The sequence below is a fragment of the Emydura macquarii genome, unplaced genomic scaffold, assembly GCF_026122565.2.
Source record: "Emydura macquarii macquarii isolate MOO-44397 ecotype Brisbane River unplaced genomic scaffold, CSIRO-AGI_Emac_v2 contig_1713, whole genome shotgun sequence".
Taxonomy (NCBI): Eukaryota; Metazoa; Chordata; order Testudines; family Chelidae; genus Emydura; species Emydura macquarii.
In genome coordinates this window covers 2,087,004-2,104,570 of record NW_027131850.1, presented here as the reverse complement: position 1 = coordinate 2,104,570, position 17,567 = coordinate 2,087,004, and the positions used below count along the sequence as shown (strand labels likewise).

The 17,567-nt window shown below is 40.9% G+C and overlaps 1 protein-coding gene across 6 annotated transcripts in view; it reads right to left on the bottom strand.

Moving 5' to 3' along the window:
* Positions 1–17,567, bottom strand: part of EML5 (EMAP like 5) — a 261,963-nt gene that overhangs the window by 40,627 nt on the left and 203,769 nt on the right. For 4 of the 6 annotated variants that reach the window (XM_067556337.1, XM_067556341.1, XM_067556336.1 and 1 more), the window contains exon 28: positions 14,870–14,884. The exons of the other annotated variants lie outside the window; for them this stretch is intronic. In XM_067556337.1, the coding sequence (XP_067412438.1) occupies positions 14,870–14,884 (15 nt within the window). The remainder of the gene's footprint in view (positions 1–14,869; positions 14,885–17,567) is intronic. 6 annotated transcript variants of the gene reach the window in all.

Genomic DNA, 17,567 nt, shown 5'->3' with positions numbered 1-17,567 from the left:
AAGAGAAGAAAGAAAGTCAACTGCTTAAAGTGATTTTTTTTTAAAAGAGCAGAAATGAAATTGAATCTATAGTAAGAGGTTTATTCACCTCTCCTTGGGTTACACAAAACCACTGATTTTCGCACAAACATACCATTGACTTAAATGAATGTTCTGCACATGCAGTGGAGGAAGAATGAGATCCCATAAGAATAACTCCCAATATAAGCAAGAAGAGGAAATGTGTATGTACATGGATATAGAGGGAAGGGAGGACCTCTGAAATGTGATAAGCATTTAACAGAGTTGGTAACTACAGCATCTGAATCATTCAATCCAAAAATGACTTAGTACTGGCAATTTCTCTAAATAATGAGACAGACATGGATAGATTCAAGTCACTAATAAAAGCAGATGCAACACTTGTACAAATTTACTCATCAAAATATTTTAGATTATAACGGAATGCAATTGTCTCAGATACCAAATTACAGGCATGTGGTACAGTTACTGATACATTGTACAGTAATGTTTCCTAGTTATCCTCAGAATGTTGATTGGTTGTAAGGGTCTGTTTCATGTATTTGTTATTGAGAAAAATCATACAACCATATAAAATGCATATTCCTATGCTCTGATAATTTAACAGCCTTTACTATTAGTAATCAGAGTGCTTGGATTTGCTCTGGTTATTGTTCAATAACTGCACCGTGAATACACACTTTTTCTGCTTTGGATTGCAACTATAATCTTTCTGTTCTGACTTGCTTTTATTATAAGAATGTTCAAGCTGTTTGGCAAAGATGCTACCTCAGTTATCACTCTTTTCAGTTGAAGCAGAAGTAATTTAGAATTTGCTTAAATGAGAAGGAAGCACAAAACAAAGTAAACAGGGTTACTAACCTGCTAAAGGAAAATAAAATAAAATAAAGTTAAAAAAATCCATTCAACTCATTTCCATTTTCCCTCTCCTCCCAACTTAATCTCCAGGTCAGCAAGACTCTGGTTCTCAGAATATCTGTGATATATTTCTTTTTGCATTGTTTCTTTATAATGGGAACATTTCAGCCCCTCTCTCCCAATTCAATTTCTAAAAGTTCTTGAGCAGAGTATCAACAGTCTCAATGCTGCATTATTTGTTCTGTTAGGAATCTAGCTGAGACTTGCCCCCCTATCTCTAGAATGCCAAATGCATCTGGATATACTCTGGGGCAGGCATGACCCAGCATCAACAGGCATTCTTATCCTGGACTGGAGTCAGGAGTTCCTTTAAAATTTCCCTCAGATTCTGTTGATTCAGAAGCTAAGAAAGAAACTCAGATAGGATGAAAGCAAATTGTTGTGAATAATCCTGGCCAACCCTGGCAGTTTTGGTTCTCTAATCCCCTGGAACTTGAAACCACAAATCTTCCTTCCCAATCTACCAGATTTCTTGTCTCAGGGTTGTGGCAAGATTCTCCATCCAGATTCAAATTCTCCCAAAGCTGACAGCTGGGCTTCTGGACTGCTGGGAACCCAAGTCAAGAGAGTGTTTTGCTGAGGTCCAAAAGATCCTATTGTAAACCAGGACAGTTTCAACCAGATACATCTACCCAGTGTAGTGGTAAAATAGTTTCATATCTGGACAGCTCAAAAAGGACCAGATCTGAGATGGTCCTGTCACTTTTCTCTTTGAATACTCAATATTAATCATGTCTGCCACTTCAGCTTTCTACACTTATGTTTGTGGGTTGGCAACCTTTGCCTATCTTATAATTATACATTTCTTAAATACTTATTTCCAAGCATTTACTCTGGCACATGAACCAGCTGTGCCACAATATCTGAATCTTATTTTCACAAAGCGCTGTTTGAATCCAGTTGAACTGTTCTGTGTGCCATCTGTCTGTGACAATGGCATCGATTATCATCACATCATGATTCCTTTATTTAACAAGATACAAGGCTGATGCTCCCTGAACTATGTTCAGTAAGAATAAGATGCTCCTGTAGCTTCAGTCCAACTTCCTGTGTAAAGTGATCTTTGATTTCCATTTCAATTGGGACAGAAACCTGTTCATTTCTCCCCTCCTCTGGTCTTATGCACATCCAGGGAGATAAGGATCCATAATTGAGATGTGAGGAAGGCCTTAAGTTATTATATATATAAGCCAAACTTACCTGCAAATTCCCCTGCCTTTTGAAGCATGTAACAAGACCAGGGTTCAATCTATCTTGTCTTACAGGCTGTCCAAATGGATCAGATTAGGTATACAAGACTGTTATAACATGACAGGTTTTCAGCCACATGGAGATATCAGAGGACACTAAGCTAAGTCTAAGGCAGCTTCTCTGACATGCCTTTGCACTGTATCCATCACTGAAATATGCAAGGCTGTTGCTGGAGCTCTATTTTTTTTCAGCATTATTCCTTCAACTTGGCTTTGAGATGCCACACCCAATTTAAGAGAGCAATCTTGTCATTATCTTTAACTAATACCCTCAAACTCCCAGTGCTAGGATCAGCCTACCATTCCTGGTGATGTGTCTGTTGCCTCAGTTTTCCCCTTCTTGAGCTCATCAATAAATGCATGTGAACCTATGTTCCAAGTAACATTTCCTTCTTGGGTCTAATTTATTAACACCACATAACAGTTCAATGTCAAATCGTATCTTCCAGATCTGTTCTCCAGGCTAACTCTTTTCCTGATAAGGTTTCTTCTCCTTCTCCCTGGCGAGTGTCTCCTGTCTCACTGGTGCAGAGAGACCTTTCCCATGTCCTTCCTCTGACCTGAGTCTCTGTCAGAACATGCCTCTTCCACCTCTGGGCTGCTATCATGTTACCCTTGGTAACTTGATTCAGCTGCAGGCCAGAGCCTTGAAACTAGGCATGGGAACATGCACACGCACACAAAGAACTATGTTACACCCACCTCCTGTAAGGTTCTCTATATCTTGATAATCTCCCAAGAGTGGGGATCCATATGAACAATTCACAAAGAAGAAAAAACAGTTGCTTCCTCTAACAACTAGATCTCATATGATTGCCCATGTGGAACCATACTTCCCATCTATCTTATGGAGTTCTTTAGAGCTTCTAAAGAAATTTCTGAATTACTAGAAGGAACTGAAGAGTGACTGGGGCCATTGCACCTTTTATAACATCAAAAGCCTGTGCAAAGGAGAGAGAGAGAGGGAGAAGTAGCCTTAATGGAACTGATTTTTAGATGATTCCAAGCTCATGAACGGAGTCCATGCTTCTCCTAACTGAGTGGCTCTCTCTATGGAAAAGCTTAAAGAACAATAGTTACCATATCTGTTTACATTAGCGACAAAAGTTAGTTTACTATTTTTCTCTCCTGTTAGATCAGGAATTGACATCTAGATACTCTGGTGATTGACACTGTAACTAAAATAGATACATAGTACTTCATAGCCAACACAGCTATGGGAGAGTGGGCTGGATTCTGGCTCTCATATTTCCAACAGAATAATTTCAACCACCCTTTTTGACTTTGATGAGGTTTGCACCATTATAACTGCAGACAACGTTTCATATCCAACTATTTTCTGCTAGCAGCTTCTCCTGTCATTCTTAATGAATGGGCCAGGCCCCTCACCCATGCAATTCAGAAGCAGGACAGCAGAAGAGTTCTTCCAAAACTGTAGAAGAATTCCAACTACAGGATTAGATTATTAGCATTAAGACAATAACTTGAAATTATATTAATTATATTTAAGGAATTTATATGGTTAAATCTCCCTTTATGAAAAAATTTAATTTGTTACAAACTGTATTCTGGTTATTCAACAAACATACAGGGTGGGTACAATAATGGGAAAAGCAGCTGACAAAGAAAAAAATTATGCAGTAATTTTTTTTTTCATTCTGCTTCACAGCTTCTCCCTCCTCTTTCATATCAAATGGAAGGTAGCAAACAATGAATCACAGAAGTTGCAAGGAAGGGGAGAATTTAAAGCAGAATTATTACTATCAAATAATAGGTATGAATCTAAGTCCCACAATATAAAGAACGGGCTTTGTAATGTAAGGAGTGATTTTGGATCCAATTCACAAAGCACCTTCATACTAAATGATGATTTTGATATAGGACCCTGACCAAACCATTCTTGAGAAACTGTATTGTAGATAAGATCACCAGATCTTTGGGATTCTTGCTGTTTACCTGATACCAGAAGTGAAATTTGACTAGGTAAATGAGTAGAATTTCCTGGTTCAGTTCTGTCTGTATACCAAAAGTGTATGAACCACACTAACAGAGAATCCCTGATGAACTACACTTCTATTTCAATGCCCAGGCTGATAACTGTCAGGTGATCCAGGTTCAGATAAAGAAAGAATCCCTGATTTCAGAGGCCTGGGTTTTTTCCTGCATGTGCAACGGAGATTCCTGGGCTACCTCTGTCAGACACAAAAAACCTTCTGGCCTTGGGGGCGGTGGGAGGGGGCTAGTTCAATGACCTCAGCTCTTCCTTTCTTCTGATCTTTTTGAATATCGTGTGAACTGCTTGTAAAGTAACAGATTCTTTCCTGCTCAGGACATTATTTCTATTGCTTCTGAAAGAAACTTTAACCTCTGGTTAGGAAAGGATACATAAAAGAAACATGCTTCAGAGCACAAACCAACCTCTAACTAAGAGGAATTCGGAAGAAATTTCTCCTGTGGGCAGATTATTCCATGGGCTCACAGTTCTAGAATATTTGTATGGAGCTTGGCTACCCACACATTCCAGTGACCATGAACTCTTAGTTCTCAAAAGTGAGTTCTCCAACTATTAGATTCATACATTCTAAGGCCAGAAGGGACCATTGTGATCAGATGACAAGCCTCTGTGATGACTATTTCTAATGGAGATGTAGAACTGAAAGACAGATCCTTCAAAACACTGTCTTTATTTCCACCAATAAAAGGATTGAAACTTTCTGAGGAACAGTCAAAGCTGCATGTAGATCGTCTACCCTGAGTTTAATTTGTTGTCACCTAGTATTGTAATGGTTTCATCTGCAGTCAAGCATAAGCTGTCATATAAGTGCAGACAACCATAAGGCACATCAATCTTAGAAGAAATCTCACGGATTTTTAGGGGCCTCCATCTGAATGAATAGGACTAGGCAAATATTAGCAAATCTTTCTTCTGCAAGGAAAACCTTGGCTTGACCAGAGTCCAGGATAGCTCCAATGAAGGATATTTTTTCAATGGATCTTAGAATAGACATTCCTCACTTTATCGTGAGGCTTAGGGAACTAAACAGACTGCATGTTCTTTCCAGGGATTCCTCTAAGGAATGCAAGCACAAATAAATCAATCACCTAAGAATGGGCACACACACACACTTCCGGATCCTGAATCATGTTGCCACTATAGCCAGGCACTTAATAGAGAGAACAAAGGGAAAGCTGAGTGTTTGCTTCCTCTAACAAAAGTGGGAATAGGTACTTTTGATGAGATGGTGTGATAGTGATGTCAAACTATGTATCTTTTAGGTCAAGAGCCCTTAAATCTGCTTAACAGGCAAAAGACCACAAAGTCAGCATGCAGGATTTGAATATATTTTGAACCTTTATATGATCCAAAGAATTTCCAGAATGATAATAGTTAATGATAAAAAAGAGTATGAAAAGGGATATATAACCTCATCCTTCTAGGCATAAACCGATCTCTAATTCTTACAGATTAAGATGGGGCAGGGGGGAGATTATCCCATAAGTGCCCACTGGGAAGTTATTTGCACCTTAGTCTGAAAAATCAGGTATTTACCACTGTGAGAGTCAGTATATTGGACTAGATGGATCACAGGTCTGAACAAGTTACTATGTTCCTGACGTTTAGAGGTTGTACAATTCCTCAACTCCATGATGGGATGAAGGACGTTCAGTTATTTGGAAAAAGAAATTAGACTGATTAAAAGCCCTTTCCTTCTGTACTAATCTGGCACTTCTTTTATAATGTATCTCTAAAAAGGGATGGAGAAGGAGTGGGTGGGGAAGTGGCATGGAGCAGAACTGGATCATCTGTACAAACTGGGTTCTCTCTAACACATGGTAATTTGACCCCATGATGCATGGATATCATTCAAACAGTCTTCATATGAAATGTTTGGGCATAACAGAGATATAGATCAGGGCTAGGCTCAGGCATCTACTTAAGCCAGTACTAGCAGAAGATGATATCAGATGCCACATTTGTCCTTGAAATAATCAGTGCAATATAAAAAGTAGAGAGAGCATGCGTAGAAACCATGGGACCTCAGCAGCAGTCTCTTTTGCTGCTTCTTTTTGCTCTTCTGGGATATGATCAAGCAAAGGGCCTATTCTAGTCCTAAAGATGGAACTGACACTGCAGCATGCCAGCCTGATTATTGGCAACATAAACTGAAAAGCAAACCTTTCTGCCCAGGAAGTCAATCTTTCTGGCACGTCAGTCAGAATGGAGCAGTAGTTCTCAACCTTTTCAGGTACAAAAGATTGTCAACAAGATGATTTTTCAGCCAGTTTTTGGGTCACTGATGAAAAAAGATGTAGGGAATATTATGATTTCTTCCCCTCTCTGCTTGGTACTCAGTTCTGAGGAATGAAAAGAGCTGTGAAGCCAGTTGCACAGCCCCCTTGAAGCATGCTTCCCTTGCTCTGGAATTGAGCTCTATGTAGATGGAAGGACAAAAGAGCTGCTCAGCTGCCCGGGTTTATGTAGTGGCTGGAAGGAGGTGGAAGCAGGAGTCATATCAACAGAGACGGGAGGGAAGAATGAACTGACTAAGGGATTTTGTTACTTTCAACAAGAAGGATGTGATCCACCAGACATCCCCTCTCAAACCACTTCTGGACCGAGGAGCAATGGAGTATAGCAGCGTACTTGGGAACTCTCAGACCTCTCACTAGCCACAGAGACCAAGCAACCAGGCGTTGCACATGAAAAGAAATACTGGAATCCTGGTAAGAAACCTGGTATAAATCAGTTACCTTCCTGGTGACAGATGGTGGAGATGCTGGGGTCAGTCAGTCAGTTACAGCGAAGCAGAATACTACAAGCTTTCACTGAGAGAGTCATTCTTCCTTTCTCCTTCAAATGCAGTATATCAAAAAGGATATGTCTTTTATTGGACTGTTGTGGCCTCCAGATTAAACACTCAAATATCTATATCAGTAATTGGTATAGACTGCTGAAAACCATTAGAAGGTAACACAGATGTAGACATGATGGTATCAACAGTAGAAGCAGGACACCTGGAAGGTATCTTGTCAGAATTTAAGGACGGTTTAACATCACCCTCATCCGATTCAAGTCATCATGGATACAACCAGACAAGGTGAAGGAAAGACAGGATCCACAAACAGAAGATGTGGCAAAAAAGGAGATCACAAATTAGCCCTCTTGTGAGAGAGAGAAAAATGAGTTAAAGGAGACTTTTCAGGTGGTTCCTCTGGTTGCCTGACCACTATGAATTTGAGGATGGTCTTTGCTAATATGACTACCTCATCTATAGACTAAACAGGCAACAAGGAAAGGGAATCTGCATATAATTATTTCAAGGTGAGGAAAAAAATTCTTGTGGTTAGGATACTAGACTAGGATTCAGGAAATCTAAGTTCAATTCCTTGCATTGCCACAGACTTCCTGTATGATCTTGGATAAGTTGCTTAATATTAATGTGCCTCACTTTCCCATCTGTAAAATGGAGATAATACATCACTACTACACACAGGTGTTTTGAGGGTAAATTAATGTTTATGAGGTGCTGACATATGCCCTGCATAAATACCTAATTAAAGACAGACAGAAGGGGCATCATCACTGGGAGACTACACTGTCTCCAAAGCAGGGATAACCAGACAAAATCCTGGGAATTGTCAACAACGAAAGGTCAGAAATATCTTCAGAACACAGACCTATGATGATTGATGTACTCTCTATATCCACAGTGATGTTTCTTTTTTCTCTGTATTACCATTAAGTGCCTTGGTGCAGATCCCATCTGGGATCAGCTTCTGCATACCCTTATGCTTGAGAGAAGAGACGAGTAAACAGACTTCACTAAACATGGGGCCCAGCACTGGAAGGACAGTTCAGCGCTGATGAGATGGCTTAGCTGGAGACTTTCCAAGTGCTGAGACAGACTCTGACAGTGAGGAACTTACACAAATAGCATCATGCCATTCATGGCTGAGAGGAGAAATCATCTAAATCCCTGACACTAAGGATACCTCACCATTAGACATGGACAATGGTGCTGACCTCATCATCTGACCAATTTCAGAACTGGCCCCACAGTGTTTGCCAGTCTGAAGCTTGAGAATAGTGGCTGGTTCCAGCATCAATAGTTGGAAAGGAAGGAGCGGAAGCTACTGAGAATCACACTTCTCTTACAAACTCAGCTCCAAATATTCTGAGATATGAGGAAGTGCTTATAGAGTCCTAGCAGCCCCTACTTTTCTGGAACATTCACAGTACTTAACGGGGAAGGGTAATGCCTTTGGTAATAGGCCACATTGCAGAAAAATATTTATTACTGGGGATGACACGTGACTCATGAAAAAAAAACCCTACTTGGCTTACATATCTCATGTTGAATCTTCAGGGTTGTCTGGTACCTTTTTACTTGTAAACTGAGAGATAATCGTGGAACTTCTTAAAGGGTCACTTCAGAGAAGAACTACACAACGGCCATGATTTTCAAAAGTGGCTAATGATTTTGGATGCCCAAACTGAGACACCTTAAAGGGGCCTGATTTTCAAAGGTGGATATGATGTTCATTACTTTCTGAAAATCAGGCCCCTTAAAGGAGTCTCTGTTTGGCATCCAAAAATGGAGGCACTCAAAATCACTAATCACTTCTGAAATTCTTGGCCTTAAGCTTCTAGAAAATAACCCTGTTTTTTATAGCACTTTAACCAGTATGATTGAGATATACTGCTCATTGCATTATACAAAGTAGGCAATTCTCTTTTGATTTCACACTTCCATTATTATGATAAACTGTTCTTTAACTTTCCTAAAACCACAAGCTGTCTCTCTTATGAAAACATGTCTATTCAAATATTACAAAAAACCAATAATACATATGAAAAGAGAGAAACATTTAGAAAAGGTTTCTCATTAAAAAATTGTTTCCCAATCTTTTGTGATCCATCAAATACATAAAAATACCACACAGAAAAAAAAGGTAAATAGTGCATACATGTTAGAAGACAAATAAATCATTCAAATGTAACAAATGTGAATGTTGCCTTATAGCCCACACATTATCGATCTACAATATACATACCAAACATACCTATATGTTATGACTACATCAAAAGGCTGTTTCACAAGAGAACAACATGACTTGATCAGAAATGGGTCCAAACCAAAACCCTGCATCGAATTTCTTCCGAAATTTTCTGGAAATTCAGATCAGTATTCAGACTTTGCAAATGACTTCTAGCTCTATATGGACCGAACCAGAACCCTGGAGTTCTAATACCACATGTTCTGTAAAAGATCAGGTCCAAAATTTAGGGCTTTGGTCCATTTCTAATTTTAATATTCAACCTTCACAGCACTTTAGGATGACACAGTCAAAGAGGCCACAACCTCCACAAACTTTCAACAGAACCTGGGAATCTAACTCACTTAAAGCTCCCTGACTTCATAGGATGGTAGTATGTAAATCAACTTTATCTAACTGTATGACAATTTTTATCTGAGATCATTATTCAGGTAATAGGGAGTTTGTTATTTTGAATTCAAGACTAGGAAAGAAGTTTTCCACTTCCATTTTTCAATATTTCAAAACTGCATTTTCATTGAAAATGCCTACTTGGGCACCTATTATATCCAAATAAGGAGTTTCCAGTGAAAATGAAGGGGCATATGCTTTCCTTGAATAAAACTGTATAGTAAGAGAATACTTACCTTATGGATTTATCAGCTCTTTGAAAACCAAAGTAACACCACATTTCCTTGTCATGCTGTTGCATAAATAGCATTGTGGAGAAGGTAAGGGACGGCACCCAAAGTTACTTGCATTAGCAAAAGACACAGGAATTAATAGCAAAGACCCCAAAGATTTCAAGCCACAAAAGAATAGATGGTATAGTTTGCTGTGTTGCCATTGTCTCCCCTGCCTGATATTGGCATTAATGGCCAATAACTCCTCTTCTGGGAGTCATAGAGTTGACAGCATGAATGAATGCTGCTAAGAGCAGCTGCACCTTCCAATTTTTATGGCGCCATTTCCACTGAGAGACATGACATATAAAGCAGCTGTTCCACCAGACCATTCCACTTTTTTCCTGTCTTTGCTCTTTTGCAATGGGAATTATACAGCAGGACTGCAGGCAATTATGTCATGAGGTTGGAGCATAACATGTGGCCAGCTACCCCTTCCATGCACTTTTAAACCCTTTTCTTTCTAGTCTTTGTCCTTTTGTTCCCTTGCACTGCAGGGGAACAAATAGTCCCAAATATTTAAAGCTTCAAAAATATCTCTAGAATCAACTTCCTTTTAATATTAAATGCCTATACAAGATTGTCACCACAAGCAGTAGAAAAGTCACCACAAAACTGCAAGAATCATGTTTGCCCCATAGGGGAAAACAGAGGAACTGTTCCCCAAAGGTGAAATAAAACTGTTAAGCCAAAACATTATTAATTACGCAGGTAAAACAAAATTATATTACTCTTATCTACTAAATATAAGGAGCACAACATAGGGAAAATGATGTATAAGTCCATAGAGAAAACACAGGCATGGTTACCATCACAAACATTTTGAGCATTGCTCTTGATTTTATAATACCTACATCACATACGTACATAATCTTAAACCACAATTACCTGGTAATAATCATTTTTCTCTAACTGATATATAAATTTAATTTTGTCGCACTATATATTAAAAAGATTAAAATAACTTCTAAAATATAATGTAAAAATAAAATACAAAATGAAGACTTTCTGGATAGAAGTCAAGATTTGTTATTGCAGGCACATCATGCTGAATAATCAGAGAGAGCAGTGCAGACAGAGGTAAGCAACCATTTTCAGGCTCTCTGCACAGATACTACTGCGGAGAATGATTTGGAAGATTCATCTGAGGGAAGAGATCAGAAGGTGACCCCATCGATTGGAAGGCATGGGATGCATTGTCCTGGGGATGGGGGTTCCATGACCACCACTCCCAAAAGGAGAAGACAGGTCGTGGTGGTGGAGTACTCCCTCCTAGGGGGACGGAGTCATCCATCTGTAAGAGGTCTATTAGCCCCTTACTGAAACTTAGTGGGTCTTTTTGATTGGCCATCTCTGGAGGAAACAGGACCCTGGAACAGACAGCCCCCAGGACCAGTGGAGAGAGGCCAACTCAGGTCAGCCTGATTGACAGGGCAGACAGGCCATTGAGGGAGCCAGGAGGGTGGCAGGGAGCCCAGCCCTCCGTGTGAGTTGGAGCTGCATGGCTGGGGCAGAACTGACCAGAGCTAAGGACAAAGGAGCCAACAGCTGGAAGGCTGGAAGAGGAGCACAGAAAGCTGAATGGAGCCGAGCTGACCCAACCCACAGCAGCAGAGCAGAGGGGCATCCTAGAGAACCAAGCACAGCTGCATGGAGCAGAGCGAGCTGGGGCAGGAGCCGTCTGGAGCTGGGTGTGGTGAGCAGCTGGGGACAGCGAAGGGGACTTTGGGAGTGTGTGGCTACTGGCAGAGCAGGGGTCTGACTCTGCATCCCTGCAGCGTAGCCAGGACCTGGACAGTGGGCCTGCAACGTGTGACACAGACTGTGAACCTCAGAGACAGTGTTTGTGATGCCCCGGGCCAGGGGGCAGTGTTGGGTGTTTTCCTTTAACCTTTCTCCTCTTTTCTTATTTTTTTAATTGATTTGATTGCTGTTTGTGTAATAAGTTGTATTGCTTTGTATTGTATGCAATGATCAGTGGGTCAGGGAAGCGCCCAGTGCAGAGTTAGTACCCCGGAGTGGGGACACCCTAGCCCCTGCCCTAAGGGACCACAGCAAGATTGGGGGTTGAGCCCCAGGAATCCTGGGTCCAGCCTTGTTGGGGTTACAGGCATCCCTCCACACAGGATAGTGGGAGGGGAGCCCTCGAGGTCAGGTGGGGCCTCTGGGTAAAGAGAGTGGGAGCAGGGACTCAGATCCTTTTTGCTAGCCAACTCTACCAGGGTAGTGTACAAACAAGGAAAGTTCCCCACAATAGCGGGCCTATTCCCCTGCTTACATATCTGCCGTCTGGACTGGGAAACTTGAGAAGCGTGCTGCTTGCCTGGAGCTAAAATTTAGGATGTGATGGAGAGTCTGCCAAGTCTGCTATCAAGTCCTCAGATCGGTACCCATTCCTACTTCTCCACCTGGGCACCAGTGACACCACCAAGAATGACCTTGAGCAGAAAACTGCAGACTACATGGCTCTGGGTAGAAGGATAAAGAAGTTTGAAGTGCAAGTGGTGTTCTCATCCATCCTCCCTGCTGAAGGAAAAGACCAAGGTAGAGACTATTGAATTATGGAAGTAAATGCATGGTTATACAGGTGGTGTCGGAGAGAGGGCTTTGTATTTTTCGACCATGGGATGTGGTTCCAGGAAGTAGGATTGCTAGGAAGAGATGGGATCCACCTAACAAAGTCAGGGAAGAGCATCTTCGCAGACAGGCTTGCTAATTTAGTAAAGAGGGCTTTAAATTAGGTTCGCCAGGGGACAGGGACATAAGCCTGGAGGCAAGTGAAGCAGTGGCACACCAAGAGGAAGCACAAGGAGGAAGGTGCAACAGCGGAATCCTCCTGATTACTACTGAGAAAATAGGGCAATTGGCTAGTGCCTGTACATGAGCTCAACAAGCCTCGGAAACAAGCAGGAGGAATTGGAAGTCCTGGCACAGCTATGATGCAATTGGAATAACTGAAACTTGGTGGGGTAACTCACATGACTGGAGCACTGTCATGGATGGGTATAAATTGTTCAGGAAGGACAGACAGGGGAGAAAAGGTGGAGGAGTTGCACTGTATGAAAGAGAGTAATATGACTGCTCAGAGCTCCAGTATGAAACTGGAGAAAAAACCTGTTGAGAATCTCTGGGTTAAGTTCAGAGGTGAGAGCAACAAGGGTGATGTCATAGTGGGCATCTGTTATAGACCATCAGACCAGAAGGATAAGGTAGACAAGACTTTCTTCAGACAACTAATGAAAGTTTCCAGATCACAGGACCTGGTTCTTATAGGGGGCTGCAATCACCCTGTGGAAAAAACTGAAGTACTTAATGCTTTTTTTGGCTTGTCTTCACAGACAAGATTAGTTCCCAGACTACTGCATTGGGCAGCACAGAATGGGAAGGAGGTGAACAGCCCTCCGTGCTGAAAGAACAGGTTCAGGACTATTTAGAAAAGCTGACAGAGTTTGTTGATGTGATTGAACAAATTGGATAGAGTCAGCAGATGGCAACGAAAATGATTAGGAGGCTGGAGCACATGAATTATAAGGAGAAGCTGAGGGAACTAGGTTTGCTTAGTCTGCAGAAGAGAAAAGTGAGGGGGGATTTGATAGCGGCCTTCAACTACCTGAAGGGAGGGTTCCAGGGTGGATGGAGCTAGGCTGTTCTCAGTAGTGGCAGATGACAGAACAAGGAACAATGGTCTCAAGTTGCAGTGGGGAAGGTTTAGGTTGGATATTAGGAAAAACTTTTTCACTAGCAGGGTGGTGAAGCACTGGAATGGGTTACCTATGCAGGTGGTGGAATCTCAATCCTTTGAGGTCTTTAAGGCCCAGCTTGACAAAGCCCAGGCTGGGATGATTTAGTTGGGATTGGTCCTGCTTTGAGCAGGGGGTTGGTCCCTTCCTATTCTATGAGTGTCTTGTTTACCCCAAGCTTAAAATATATATATATATTAAATGGGGAACATCCTCCTCTTAGAATCACAATCTACTTCAGTACGTCTCAGTGGTCCTATGAGTATATTTAGTCAAAGATCGTGTAAAAACAAGAAATATTTTACAGATGATATTTTTAACTTTTTTTGTAATACTTAGTAGGCAGAGGTATCAAGTTTACTCATATCACGGACCATCACAGACCCCCATTTTTTGATGTATATTGTAAACTCAACTGTAAGTGAACAAATGGAAAATATCAAAGGAACAGTCTTCATTAACTCCTTATGCAAAAAGATGCACTGTAAACCCCTGAATTGAAATGTATACTATATAATACTTTCTAAGCACAAATTCAACAGTGAGTTGGTATGGTCTTTTTTTTCTGATATGATCTGGAGTTCAGTTAGATACACTTGTTTTCCCTTCATAAGAATATGCAGCAACAAGAACAAAACAGTGTTCATGGGAACAGAATATTAAGAGACAATGCAGCCCTCTCCTTTAATATTGCAGAGGACCCCTTAACAATGGAAGCGCTATGATTCCACTGTTCAAATGGGGACCAGGTAGGCATGCCAGGGGTTCAACTCCCCCATGTGCAGTGTGGATCCCAATTTCACGTCAGCTCAGCATACAATAGGAGAGGTCAGAAATCAGTGGCATGGGGCCAGAATACATAATCACAGCATGGATCCTACTATTTTTCCTGGCTCACGGGGGTTTACATAAAGTTCCATGGAGGTTACTTCAGCCATTAGATGGAAGTAACCTCAGCAGAAGGAAGACTTGTCCTCCTGACTCCATGCTCTTCTACCTCGTGCCCAGTAAAGCTACTCACTGTGGGTACATTGGGCTCTTTATTTGTCCCCTAATCCCTTCACTATCCAGTAACAACCTGCTATTTTAACAAATAGCATATTGCATACTGAACCTTATTTTAAGCATTCATTGCTGCATTCATGTACAACTCAACTTTTTCAAAGTTTTGTAATTAAAAATGCTTTATTCTGGATTATTATAAAGATAAGGAATTTACCTGACTACTCCTTGCCTTCACAGGAAGCAAAAAAGGAAAAACAAAGAAAGAGAAAACAAAAATTAGTATATATTGAAGCAGATCTTTAAAATTTTTTGAACAGAACAGAATTTCAGTAATATTCTAGCCAAAATCTGGGCTAAAAAATGAAAATACATGCAGTGGATCAAATTCTGTCTCCATTATTCATCAGCTTCCCTAATTAGAAGGTTTTTTGTCCTAACCTTTTAGGCCCTGATCCAATGCCCATTGAAGTCACGGGAATCTACACTGACTTCACTGGGGGTTAGATCAGCACTTTTTTTACAACATTGTAGAACTTATTGCATTTGTACTGATCTCTTTGAAACAGAAAAACGCAACCCAACCAGCTTTTATAAAAACAAGCACTGAAATGCATACATCAGGTTAACATGATCAACAACAGTGAACTTCAGTCAAAATGCTGATGCTATCCTTACTGTCATTTAAGGAAACATTTAAATTGCAGTTTTATTCTGAAAAGTGAGCATAAACATGGTATTGTTCATTCCATGCATATTATTTATCCATGACTTCTAGACCAAATATGCCCAGATGTCAAAAACAAAAAAAACAAAAACAAAAAGGTGATTCTTATTGTTAAACTGCCAGCCCTGCAAACTCAACCAGAGATCTTAAAGTTCAGCTCTTCCTTTCTGGCTCCAACACCAAAATTAATAACAATGCTGTAGTTTGAACTTAGTAAACAGGGGTCACAGATTTCGTATTTTCTGTAGGCTGAGAATTGTTCCTACCAGGGATTCCTTGCATTCCTCCATTCCCCCACACAAGCTCCCTGTGTGCCAACTTCGCATGAACCTCTATTTCAGGGACACCTTGCAGCTTCCCAAACCCCTCCTCTGTGTCCTCCCCATTTTTCCCACCCCATAACATTGTTCCCCATTATCCAGGCCTGTATGGCAGGGGCTCTGTGTGGCCCACCATTCCCCTATTCCCTACTATGCCAGGGACGCTGTATGCACCCCCATTCTCCCTCCCCATCTTTATTCACCTCCTTCAGGTCCTTTCCTGCTCTCTGGTCATCATTTTCCTCCTTTCCATCTCCACTCCCCTTCCTCTGGGTCCCTACTTTCATGTCCACCCACCCATCCATTTCCCCCTTTCTAGGTCCCTACTTCCCTCATTACCACCACTCCCCATCTCCTCAGTCCCTTGCGGATCCATGTGCTCACCTACTCCACTCTCCCTTGCCATCCTGGTTCCTGCTTCCCCCAGCCCTAGCACTCCCTCCACACTGTCCTCCAGGTCCTTATTTCTCCTACCACCACCAATCACACCCAGTTCTCTCAAAGTCCCTCATCTTTTCCCCCTCCACCTCCACTCCCCCCATGTCTCTAATCGCCATTGGCTTATCCCTCAGATACTTATTGCTTTCCCCCAGCTCTTGCCTCCTCTAGGTTCCAACTCCCTCCCCACACACTCAACCCCTCTCTGCACGACTCTTATTTCTGCTAGCATGCAGGTCACAATCTCCCAACACAGCAAGTTCAGCTGCTGCCTCTGATATGTGCAGGCAGCAGCAGGGGATGGCAGAGAGATTCCTCTGCCCGCAGCATCAGGCAGTAAGTGTAGGGACTTGCTCTTCCTGGCTAAACATTCTACCAAGGATGTGAGACCCAGAATATAAAATTGATATAAATTGATATAAAATGTAAAGTAAAATTCTTTGGGAAAAAAACATACACAAGTAAAGAGATCTTTAGGAAATCAACATAGATAGCAGAATAAATATAAAATGATTAATTTCCAAAGTATTCTCAAACCTCAAGGGGTTTTTTAATGATTGAATTGTTATAGTTAATAACAATTCCTTTGGCAGAGAAAAAGGATAAAAAAATATCCTTTTTTGAGATTATAATTTTTGGGGGCTCCTCCAGCTAAAGTATCACAGTCATTAGAAACTCAAACTTCACACACACACACAGGCACACACACGCTCAGATATAAAACACTTTTTAATTGTAACTTTACACACAAAAATAATTATTCCCTTTATTTTTTATAACTAAAGTTGGTAAAAAAAAAATTAAAAATGCCCCTGTAGAAAATTTCAGTTTTTTTACAGACATTTGAAAACAGGAATTTTTTTCCCCCAAACAAAAATATTGTTGGGAAATCCTGTCGCAGTGCCTCATAGGAATAGTAGTTTGGGTGCCTAATACTTTCATTCTTTTCTATAGTCTGGGTTTCCAGGGTGGACTATATCACCCAGGAACGCTGTAGCTAATAAAGGAATAGAATCCAGATCTCCAAGTTAACTGCCTTAACCACAAGACCATTCTCTCTCTTCCAGTAATCCCCTGCCTCATTCATTACACACCTTCCAATTTCTGCAATTTATGAGACAAGGATTGTACAGACAACAGCCTCATTCACTACACAACCTTGATTCATCTCCAGAGCAGCACTGAATGAGGCTGGGATTCTATAAAAAATAGTATAGAATTATGAAATTACAGACTGCATCATAATTGATATGTACAAGGGATCTAAATTAAGTTTGCATGGATAATCTTAATTATGGTATATCCTTATTTCTGAATACTTGAATTCAATTTTAACATATATTAAGTGAAGTTTTTCTGTATGTAAGTTCCTAAGTGTTTCAAAAGCAAACTGAAAAAGATGAAAATTCCTTCACATGGATCCTTACTAA